Source organism: Lissotriton vulgaris, chromosome 2_1, assembly GCF_964263255.1.
Source record: "Lissotriton vulgaris chromosome 2_1, aLisVul1.2, whole genome shotgun sequence".
Lineage (NCBI taxonomy): Eukaryota > Metazoa > Chordata > Amphibia > Caudata > Salamandridae > Lissotriton > Lissotriton vulgaris.
In genome coordinates this window covers 576,376,897-576,389,443 of record NC_141687.1, presented here as the reverse complement: position 1 = coordinate 576,389,443, position 12,547 = coordinate 576,376,897, and the positions used below count along the sequence as shown (strand labels likewise).

Sequence of the window (12,547 nt, the reverse complement as noted above, 5' to 3'; positions counted from 1 at the left end):
AGAGCAGGCTTGAGGTCTAATACAGCTTGCAGCCTCACTCAACTGTTACAATGTATGTACTTCCAATCCTGTGGCGCGGCTCTCACTGTCAGCCTGACGTCATCGCGGGGGACGTCTCTTCCAACTACTGGAGCGCGGGGAGTTTAGAGAAAAAAAGCTAACAAAGGCGGCCAGGCTGGCTAGTAAGTTTATCATGGCCGGAGGTAGGGCTGCTTATAATCATAGCCGGAGGGAGCACTGCCTGTAATCATGGCCGAGAGAGCGCTGCCTATAATCATGGCCGGAGGGAGCACTGCCTATAATCATGGCCGGAGGGAGCGCTGCCTATAATCATGGCCGAATGCAGCGCTGCCTATAATCATGGCCGGAGGGAGCGCTGCCTACAATCATGGCCGGAGGGAGCGCTGCATATAATCATGGCCGGAGGGAGCGCTGCCTATAATCATGGCCGGAGGGAGCGCTGCCTATAATCATGGCCGGAGGGAGAGCTGCCTATAATCATGGCCGGAGGGAGCGCTGCCTATAATCATGGCCGGAGGGAGTTCTGCCTATAATCATGGCCGAATGGAGTGCTGCTTATAATCATGGCTGGAGGGAGCGCTGCCTATAATCATGGCCGGAGGGAGAGCTGCCTATAATAAAGACCTATAATCATGGCCGGAGGGAGCGCTGCCCAGTGCTTTAAATGGGAAAAAAGAAGTGCAGGTACTCATTAAAATGATCTAGAGGTGTGGCAAGTGGGCGGGCTATGGGTGCGGCTTAGGCCAAGATATGATGATACATAAGGACTTTTATACCATTTGCAGCGCATATCAAAACACAACAGAAATGCATTTCTGTTAACAAAACAGGTTAAATCATTACACCAAATGAAAGGCAATAAGGATAATATGTTAAAAAATGCCCTTGTTTTGTAATATTTGCAACTTCTTAATGTCATACCGTTCTTTGTTAATGTTTGGGACAATGCTATATATCCTCAAGTGTGCACACACACAAAGAAATAAGCAGACGTACACAAAGCAGCTGAGCTAAGGACTACAGAAGTGCCTTGGCTGTCAGAGACAGCTTCTTCTAGGACAGCCTGGTGCTCACCTGCACTAGCAGCCAATGAGCTTACCTTTCATGAGTACTGGTACTCTCCTAGACAACGGCGAAGGGCCGGTATTAACAGTGATAAAAATAAGGATAATATGTTAAAAAATGCCCTTGTTTTGTAATATTTGAAACTTCTTAACCCGTTTAGCGCGTCGAACAGCCCGCCCCAGTGCGGACGTTCGATCGCGTTCGATCGCGCTAACGGGATTCGGACGTCCAACGGTCGTGCGCAGCACCAGCGAGGTAGTGCACGCGACGACCGTTGGACGTTCGAAGCACGGAAGGGGTTAATGTCATACCGTTCTTTGTTGTTGTTTGGGACAATGCTATATATCCTCAAGTGTGCACACACACAAAGAAATATGCAGACGTACACAAAAGCGGCTGAGCTAAGGACTACAGAAGCACCTTGGCTGTCAGAGACAGCTTCTTCTAGGACAGCCTGGTGCTCACCCGCACTAGCAGCCAATGAGCTTACCTTTCATGAGTACTGGTACTCTCCTAGGCAACGGCGAAGGGCCGGTATTAACAGTGATAAAAATAAGAAGTGCCAGTACCAGCCCATTTAAAGCACTGCCTCAGCCCTTTTCCCCATGGCCTGGCTCTTCCTGTCCCTTTCTGGTTCAGTGTCTTTACATCCACATCTACTCTCCATTCACGATTAACCTCTCATTTCTACCCAGACTCTAACTTTCTCTCCCTGGTTTTGCCCTCTTACTGTCACCTCTCACTTACTTTCGCCACAAGTCTCTTACATTTTGTCAGTTTTTTTCCCCACTTGCCTCCTCTTTTCCCCTCCATGATGTACCCATACCCTAAATTTGCCACCTGTCCTGTAATTTGTTGTCCTATATGTCATTGTTTGTGTTGATAGAGCACGCTTACTGTTGAGGCATGTATTTTTAAATATTTTTTACAGTAAATAAAAGCATAAATCATTTATTCACTTCAAACATACAAAACTATTTCCAAGCTGTGAAAGTGTGTGTGTGTGTGTGTGCGCGCGCTTGTATGCGTGTGCATGTGTGTGTGACTGTGTGCGTGCACGCTCTGCCGCGCCCTGTAAATTCTGCAGGGCAGTGTTTTAAACTGAATTTTAGGCATGTGGTTCATCAATAGCTAAACCAATTACTTCAAGAAATACAGCAGATTTGAATTTGTATTAAAATACAATAGCTAAGTACCCATTTCAAAACAAAACCAATATCTGGTATTGTTTTATGATAAAAAGGCAATTCGAACTTAAGCTCTCACCTTATTTTTTTACAATCCTTTCTCCCCCTTCATTCTATGTTCATCTCGGGTGTCACGGGAGCTCATTTCTCGAGTGTTGCAGCGTTCCCTGCTATTCATTGCTCTTTGGGCAGGGCTGCCTTCACATCTTGGGGTTCCTCGCTGTTAACAAGTAAATTCGGCCACACAAAGAAAAGCAGTTCCTGTGCTAAAAAAAAAAAAAACATAAGAAAACCGGCTTTGTGAAAGATGGACTGGCTTACTGACCAGCAGCCCCAAGCCAGGCTATTTTACACACCTAACAGAGGGGGCGAGGGGAGGGGGGTGGGCTAAAGCACTTTCAGCATAATGGTCATTTCACGCCCAATCAACAGTGCAGGGTCTGCCTAGACCCTGCCCTGTTAATCACGGCGTTAAGAAAGCCCTCCCCAACCCCTGCAGTGCAGGGAAATTCTAATGGGCACTACTGAAAGTTAGCAGCATCTATGCAAAAGGCTCCTTCAGGGGCTCCGTGCGACTGCAAGATCCAAAGGCAGCGCGGCATTTGTCTCGCATAGGAGGCGATAGTGACACCAAACTTTATCCTGCAATGCCATCTGTCAGGGTACCGGTACTCAACCTTGACTAAAATAAAGTGCCGGTACTGACAGCTAGAAAATTCGGAAGTGCCGGTACTCAAGTGCCGGTGAGTACCGGCCCATTTAAAGCACTGGCGCTGCCTATAATCATGGCCGAATGGAGCGCTGCCTATATTCATGGCCGGAGGGAGAGCTGCCTACAATCATGGCCTATAATCATGGCCGGAGGGAGCGCTGCCTATAATCATGGCTGCAGGGAGCGCTGCCTATAAACATGGCCGGAGGAGCGCAGGATAATTCAGAACATTTTGCCGCTAGCAATTTCAGCCCTCGCAGACTCCTTCCTATACAGCACCCTGGCAGTTTGGCCAGTGTTTAGTCAGTGTTTGGTCTAAACACCATGCAATCCCCTCACTGGTTTACCCAGGGCTCGAGTCGGGGTACCACGCGGGTGGACGGAGTCCCCCCACTTATTTTACGGGGTGGATGCCATCCCCCCTGCTAAACAGCTGGACTTCACTCTTTGTCCTCCATGGGACGAGATCGTAGCTCACAGCACGCTGCTCCCCTTTGCTTTTGAGCGGGGAGGAGGTGTCAGACAGGGGCAGCTCCGTCTGACGCTGCACTGTGTCTTGGGTAGATGCCTCCCTGCAAGGAACCCGTGGACCCCTCCCCCTCCTGCTCCTCCTCTGTGCCCGTCACCCCATCCCATCGCTCCCTTGTACAAGCCCCCCTCACTGTATCCCAGACCAGCGCCCTCTCCTCGATGGAGCTCCTTGTCGCCTCCTGCACAGACCCCATCACCCCTTTGCTCGCTTCTACAAGCCCCCTTACCATCCCAGCCCAGGGCACATGTGCCAATCACCCCCGGCTCCCCCTTGCACCTTTTGTGCCATCACTTCCTGTTGTGACGTCACTTCCGGTGACAGCATCCCCCCACTTCATTTTTAGGACTTGTGCCCAGGGTTTACCTAAAGTTCCCCGTCCCCCGGTCAAACTTTTTTACCGCACTTTTGCCACCCGGGAGTATTCCCAGGTTGCTTTATCCTTATATACACTAATAACGTGACCGTGACGCTACAAATAACCGTGGCCTGAGCGCTACAAATCACGGCCGGACTCGGAGCATAGTACAGCTAATCATGGCACCCGGCCTTGACGCTCGGAGCGCTTCCTGCAGCAGCTCTCACTGGCCTGGGTCGCCGTGTGTTATCAGCTGCTGCTATTTTACTCACCCCCCCCCCCCCCCACCCCCACCCCCCTGCTGAATTCAATAGTTAACGGCAGCCGAAGACTGGACGGCTCCGCCCAGGACTCGCAAGAGTCAGGACAGTACAGCGGCCTTGGCCCGGCTTTCACTGGAGGCAGTCCTGGGGGCTAACTAATTGCCTGAAGGATGGTAAAATCATTTTTGTCTTCGTATTTTGACGTGGGTAGTGAGATGTGCTAACCTCGAGGTTTGCGAGGGAAAGGTTGGTGTTTTTCCTGAATAGAGGTCCCTCCCAAGTACAGTGACTGTTTCTTAAATTCGTTTAAATCAAGATCTGTATTATATTTCATTAGCTCTTCTGCTTTTGCATTCACAATCATGTAGTAGCACCGAAAATCGTATCTGCATTAGAATAGTTTAGCAATATAATTTGAAAGGTAATTCTTGCTAAATGCATGCACAAGAAACTATTTAAAACAGTGCACATATTTTATCACCAAGCATCAGTCCACAGACCTGCAGGTACCTGAACCCACTGGCTCTGGAGTGCTGCTCTCTTTGATTCTATCTCTGTGATTGACATTCTGGCTGACAGCTCTTACCTGTTTACGTGCTATAGTACATATATGATATGTTTCCCTCATTCTCATTGCTTGATTTTGCTTTTGAAAAAGTGTCACTCCTAGTCCTTGAAATGTCACTCATTGTTGCACCCAAATTATGAAAATGTCACACCTGCCAATTTGGAACCTTGGCAGCTATGTTTGTGATTTTGGCGCCTTATTTTTCCACCAGCACTGACAATAAGGTTATACTGTTTGTAAATAAATTGTTGTTACCTGCGGAACAGCTAGTACATGCAACTTAAACAGCTTCCTCTCTTCACCTACACAGACCAGGCACTGACAAGAACCAAAAAGATTGGCGGATTTATGTTGTTGCTGAAGAAAATGATAGCAATATTCATCAAACGCTTTCATAACTCTCGGCGGAACTGGAAGGGACTGATCTCTCAGATTTTACTGCCTGTGCTCTTCGTCATCGCTGCAATGGGGCTCGGAACCTTGACTTCTGACGCAGGAGAATATCCCCCACTTATGCTGTCTCCAGCACTCTATGGCTCCACTGGCCAGAACGTCGCATTTGGGTAAATATTATAATGAAACCTTTTGATTGAAATGACTCCTATGATAATACAAAGTGTTTAGCCCGAAACACGTGTGTTAGTGTTGAGTTACCTAAGAATTTAAGGGCCAATTCACAGAGCCATTTTTGGGTACATAAGCAGAACTATTTTATGGAGCAAGTGGTCCCAAAACATCTCAAATTTAATTTTCAGTGAATTTTCATGTACAAATAGTACAAATAGAATTGACTGTGCCTCTCTTGGCACTTTTACTAAAAGGGAGTTGAATGTTTTCGAATCGATTCACAAAGGCAGGTACGAGTACGTAAAACTGTACTCCTGTAGTTTACTTCCTGTACTCAAAAATACTTTTGCGTATCGTCCCCTTATTTTTTCCCACAAGGTATATGGTTGTAAACTGAATTTGATGTCAAAATAAAATTAGTTATATTTTTTAAGGAATGTGGATCGTTTCTGATAGTGTGTATAGTACTCACTCCATCGTAATACTAAACATAGGGCCTAATTACGACTTTGGTGGTGCTGCGCCGGCTTTCCTCTGACACAGCACCACCAAAGCTGTCCAAGGACTACCCATGTGATTACACATTTTTGTAGTACAGACGGATGGTCCTTTTGCCGTTCCCATGGTAGTCCGTATAAAAGGCACCACAATGGGAATGGCAAAAATGTTCCAGCCCGGCATGGATGATGACGTCCATGCTGTGCTGGAACTAGGGGGAATACAGACAGGGGGGCACATATTGTACCCTCCTGACAGGGGCGGCTGTAGGCTCATGGTGGCCCTGGGCAGGGAGCGTAGGTAGGCTCATGGTGGCCCTGGGCAGGGAGCGTAGGTAGGGGGCCCCGGAAGAGGGGGTCCGGGCGGGGCGGAGCACGGAGGCCAGTGAAGAGGGGGGGTCAGGGTGTTTGGAAGTGGAACAGAGCAGGAGGCTGCCAAATCCCTGTCAGGGGCCGCCACGCAAATATGTATCCATCCTCAGAGGATTATTATATTAAGGATATATATTGGCGTGGTGGCCCCTGGGATTTGGTGGCCCTGTGCAGGTGCACAGCTTGCACATGCCTAAGGCCGCCCCTGCTCCTGAATGTATTCCCATGGCGGGGAGGCATGGGGGCCCTGTAGGGCCCCCCTTAGCTCCACCCGCCACCCGTTTCATGACGGAGCTCCTGCCATGAAATTAGCTGGCGGTGGCGGACAATGTAGCAAGCTGAGCAGGACTGCGCCAGTCCCGCTCAGCATATTGTATTGAGCCTCCGCTGCGCCACTGCCATGGAGCAGCTGTCCCCTGTCCTCTGCCGCTATGACTACATGTAGTCGTAATACTGTGGAAGGATCGCCACCACCGCGAGTGCAGCGGTAGTAACATAATCAGGCCCTAAAAGCTGTTTCTATGTAAACCATTTATGCTGTTGTACCCAGCGCCCCTGTTTTCACCTGCACTGTTTAGGACCTTCACAAGAAGGGCAGGTGTGCAGAGGAGACATTATCCCAAAATCCTACGCTTTTTAAAGCCCTAAGATCCTGCACAAAAATGTTTTTATAGCTTTTTAATTTAAAAAGCAATCCTGTCATCATTAATAATGAAGCAAAGTATATGCTCATACCACCAGATGGCACCAGAGGCCTTAGCTACTGTGTTTTTTCTTTCTCTGAAGGACTTATTTTTAGGTAGAGATTTCAGGACCTCTTGTATATACTTTAGTATATACTTATATGTTGGTTCACTGCTTTTCATTTGTTTGCCTCAGTGTCCTTCAAAAATCTTTGCTTGCTAGTGGTCATTCTTTCCTATTTGTATTTTTTATCGAGTGGAGCAGTTCCCCAGTACTTGTACCCTTTAGCTTGTCTCTTTGTAGTATCTCTTTAGGGACTACTTTTAAATTACTCTAGCATTTGACCACAGCACTTGAAGTTTTCAGTTGCTCTGAGCTCAGACTTCTGTTTATTTAAGCAGGGCTGTAATTCTTGTTATCTCCTCGCATCTGCTGAGCCCTACTCCCCTTTGTGCCCGCAGAGGTACTTAAACTCCTCAGCCGATCTGGCCAGAGTCACTGCTATCCCCCTGCGCAGCTCCACTGTTGTGGGACTGCCCTTAGCACCTCTCGAGCTCCTTGCCAGGTAGATGTTTGAAGCCCTCCTCCAGCCGCAGGATTTTGAATGCGCCTCATTCCTGGTGGTCTAGTGGAAGAGATTGCTCTTCTGCTAGTCCGCTCTGTGTGTGTCATCTATTCCCTATCCTGCCTTTTTTTTCTGTCTACCTTTTGTCTGTTTGCCTTTTCTGTCTGCCTTTTTCTGTTTGTCTCTTTTTACTGTGTGCCTCTTTTTACACTGTTTGCCTTTCTTTTCTTTGCTTTTACTCCTCCTTTTTCCTCAGGCTCCCTTCCACTGCTGCCCATGCGTCCCCTCCCCCCCCGCATGCCGCTCCCACCTCCCAGCTGCTCCCCCTTTCCCCGACCCCTACTTAATGGCGGCCCCTGCGTGGGAAGAAGAGCAAGACCTCTGACCTCCTGGTCAGAGTCACTGCTCTCCCTCCTCGCAACTCCACCATTGTGGGACTGTCCTTAGCACCGCTCAAGCTCCTTGCCAATTGCCTATCTCCTGCCGCTGCCCCTTCACCCACCTCCGGACCCAGGCAGTGACCCCCAATGTGCCGTTCGCTGGTGCACAAAAGCCGCTGATCTGCATCCTTTTCAATGTGCACTCCCTGCACAGACAAGGCGTAGAAATCTGGGACCTCCTCAACATTCACATGCCCAATGTCGCCTTCTTCACCAAGAACTGGACCAACGCCAGCTCTGCACCTGACATGGCAACCGCGATTCCTTACGGATACAAGATCTTGGGGAAAGACAGCCCCAACCGCCCAGGAGGATGCCTCGCCATCGTCCACAAGAGCTCCCTCTGACTCACAAGCATCATCCTGGACTACGCCTTGCCCCCTATGGAGCACATCCACTTCCAGATCCAGACAAACCCCAGAAGGACGCTCCGCAGAACACTTGCCTACAAACCTCCTGGACCCCGCACCTCCTTCACCAACATCATTGCAGACCACATCGCACCCCACACCCTTGCTTTGATAGACTAAACACTTCTCGGGATACCTGAACCTCTGACAACCACAGCCATCCCAACACCACAGCCCTCCTGGAGAACATCACCAACATAGGACTGAAGCAACTTGACTTCACCCGAACTCACACAGCAGGACACACACTCAACCTCATCTTTGCTGGAGGAAACAACATCCACTTCAGCCACACCACTGAACTGCTCTGGACAGACCACCACTGCATCCATTCCTCCTTCGGGAAACCCACTGCCCAGAAGCACAGGCTCTGCCCCCCATGCAGAAGCTGGAGCAAAGTCTCCAAAAACACCTCACCTCCGCTCTCATCTGCACTCCTTCCCCGACTATGACAGTAACCAACACAGCGGGAAGCAACCTCCATCAATGGATCGCCAACTGCGCCAACACACTCACCCCCTCCATAAAACCACAAGACTACACAAGAAAGCCAACTGGTTCACCATGGGTCTTCCCGAATCCAAGCGCTCCTGACAAAGACTGGAGAAGAAGTGGAGAAACAGTAAAACCCCGGAAGCACACTCTGCTCAGTGGCATAATAAAGGGGGGATTTGGGAGAGGAGATGTCCACCCCGGGCAGAACGAGTTTTGGGGGCGGCGGCTTCCTCCCACTCTTACCTGCCGTCTCGGGGGCGGCAATCGTCCCCCGTTCTACATTGCGGCCGTCGCTGGGCTGTAAATGCAGGGACTGTCATGGGCAGCCATATGGGGAGCTACGCCACTCACTCCGCCTACAAAGCAGCCACCACAGCACACCACCAACTCATCAACTCAACAAATAAAAACTTCATCCAGGACAGAATCCTCTTCAACGCCCACAACTCCAAGGAACTCTTCGCCATCATACAGGAATTCACCAAATCCAACAGCGAAACAACTGACGTCCCTCCCTCCCAACACCCCTGCAACAAAGTAATATCCTTCTTTCACCTCAAGATCAAAATGCTCTACAACAACTTCAACGACCAAGACACCTCCTTAACCCCCACCCCAATGACGCCACCCAACAGACCCTTCTCATCTGAATCCCGCTTACCACAGAAAACACCTTAAAAACAATCACTCCGGAACACCCTGCCCGCCACACAGCTTCCACAGAGCCACCTCTGCCATCGCACCTGAGCTACTCGGAACTATCAACTGCTCCCTCGAGACCTCCACATTCCCCGATGACTGGAAACACACCAAAGTCACCCCCTACTAAAGAAACCCTCTGCAGACCCGACGGATCTCAAAAACTTCAGGCCCACATCTCTGCTCCCTTTCACCGCCAAAGTCATTGAAAAGGCCGTCAACACCCAGATCACACACTTTATAGAATCCAACAGCTTCCTCTACACCTCTCAATCCAGATTCCGCAGCAACTACAACACCGAGGCCACCCTCATCGCCCCCGACTACATCCACGCCCTCCTCGGCGAAGGCCACATGGCAGACCTCATCCTCCAGGGCATATCAGCAGTCTTTATCATTGTCTCTCACCACACACTAGCCACCAAGCTCCATGATGCCGGCATCAGAGGAATAGCTTTAGACTGGATATGGTCTTTCCTCTCAGGCAGAACACAGAGAATAAGACTCCTGCCCTCTGAGAACCGACAGAGATCAGATGCAGAATACCCCGAAGATCCTCCCTCAGCCTCACACTCTTTAACATCTACGTGGCACCCTTCACAACCATCGTCAGAAACCACAGACTCAACTTCGTCTCCTACGCCGATGATACCCAGCTCATCCTCTCCCTCACCAAGGGACCCAACATCACCAGGCACAATTTCCAAGAAGGGATGAAAGCCATTGCGGCCTGAATGAGCAACAACTGCCTGAAGCTCAACACGGAGTAAACAGACATCCTCATCCTCGGCTCCACCCCCTCTGCATGGGACAACACCTGGTGGCCCCCCATAATACGAAACCCATCCACCCCAAAGGACCACGCACGCAACCTTTGCATCTTACTTGACTCTTCCCTCACCATGAATCTCCAGATCAACGCCGTATCCTCCGCATGTTTCAACAACCTTTGCAAGATGTTCAAGTGGATCCGCCCGACTCCAGGAAAACTGTCACCCTCGCACTCATCACCAGCAGACTGGGCTATGGAAACGTTCTCTGTGCTGGAGTCAGCAAAAAACTCTTCCGCAAACTCCAGACTGTCCAGAACGCCACAACCATACTTATCCTCAACATCCCACGACATGACCACATCACCCAACACCTCCGCGACCTCTACTGGCTGCTCATTGAAAGAATAACCTTCAAACTGCTCACACACGCCTCACAAAGCCCTCCACAACACCGGACCCCAATACCTAAATGACCGAATCTCCTTCCACGCCCCCAAGAGAAACCTCCGCTCAGCTGACTTTTCACACCATGGTGTACCGGTATGTGGTGAAATTATGTAATGCCAGACAATACTCTAATCTTGTCCAAAACACAATCTGATCTGCAACGTGCCCTAGATAGATTTACAGTTTTCTGCAACGACCGTGAACTGGTAATTAACATTGACAAGACAAAGTTCATGGTGCTGCATGAACACAAAACAATAAAGGGCAGATTAGTAATGAATAATGAATCTTTGGAACGAACGGATACCTTTACTTACCTAGGAGTAACTATGGGTAGAAGGATGAACTGGAAACCCCAGCTAGATCTGCTAGTCCTTAGGCACAAACAGCTAGTAGGAGCTCTACTAAAAGAACAACGACTTTCACATACTAAACTGGTGGGACCTGCACTAGCTATGTATAATGGGAAAATCAGAGCATTCATAATCTGTGGTGCAGAGCTCTGGGGATTCGATATTTTATCTCCCCTAGTTCTTGCAAAAACAAGTTCTTGCGATCATTAACCGCCCTGCCCCAATCTACTCCTATCAAGTCCCTACTGTTAGACTTGGGTTGTACTCTGATGAGGATGCAGGATTTAGATTCCAAGCCTACTGGAGAAGGCTGTGGATGACACCAGAGCTAGCATCTTACGCCAATGCAGTAATGTATATTAGGAAAGCAGACATGTCTTCGAAAGTTATATGTTTGCAAAAGCTTAAGGGCACATTGCTTGACATGGGGCTTGGCCACCTGTGGAATGACCCAGTAGGGAACTCGTTTCCTAAGAAATAAACAAGTGCAAAGCACTTTACTGGGACATGATCAGTAGGAAAACTATGTCACTGGTGAGTAGTAGCTCCCTAGCCGGCATTTATATGGAGCATAAGCTGGTCACAAGAGCAGAAGCTTATTGGAACTCTATCACAAGACCAGGTGATAGGAAATTATATCACCAATTTAGAGTGGGCACTCTTCCGTTGAAATCTTTTACGGCAAAATGGAACGTTGCTTTAGATACTCATTGTCCCACGTGCCCCTCTATGGTAGAGACGATTGCTCATGTACTGTTTGTGTGCCCAGCATATATTGGTCCGCGACACAGGTAGCTTAAGCCGATGTGCTCCAATCTTGGCACCAGATCTTATGAGATTGCTTTGCGTATTCTGAAAACTAATACTCGCGAAGACATAGCTATTGCCATGGCAACATTTCTTAGTTGGACCTGGGCATTACGTAGAACAAATCTGGAGGCTGCCTCAGTATCCCTACCTTCTTCTTAATTATGTACATCTGGCTGAGCGGCCCTTCCTTATGATAGAATCCTGAGTAAATTGTCTTCTATATGAATTTATTTTTAACTCTAAACTATTAAATTATTATGGTTTGGATTTTAATTGTTAGATGCTTGTTAGGAAAATCTTCGATAATGATGATATTTAATCTTGCACTGAACTGTATGATTTTATGGCATGGATATGGATAACATACCTATTTATCTTTTGTAATTGATATCTTTTGTCAGGGAATTTAACCAGTATGTTTCTCCTTTTATCTTTCCTTCATGCTCACATGATATTTTATGACACTTATTATGTTTGTACTGTGTCTTTTATGATTGAAATTATCGAATAAAGACTAACTTGAACTGAACTGAACTGTAATGCCACTGCCATCTGTTAAGACATTCATCTGTTTTTTTTAAATTTGAGCTTTTTGAGTGACTCAGATGATTTTTCTTTCACTTTCACTCTAGGAATTCAAACAGCAGTACTGATTATCTTGTTGACGCAATGCTGTCCTTCCCTGGGATAGATAATACCTGCATGAACATCTCGTAAGTTATGTGTTATTTT

The 12,547-nt window shown here is 48.3% G+C and overlaps 1 protein-coding gene across 1 annotated transcript in view; it reads left to right on the top strand.

Moving 5' to 3' along the window:
• The window catches only part of LOC147730764 (uncharacterized), a 625,137-nt gene that overhangs the window by 473,126 nt on the left and 139,464 nt on the right, over positions 1 to 12,547 (top strand). The window contains exons 38-39 of the mRNA XM_086955578.1: positions 5,014 to 5,266; positions 12,448 to 12,528. Coding sequence (XP_086811704.1) covers positions 5,014 to 5,266; positions 12,448 to 12,528 — 334 coding nt within the window. The remainder of the gene's footprint in view (positions 1 to 5,013; positions 5,267 to 12,447; positions 12,529 to 12,547) is intronic.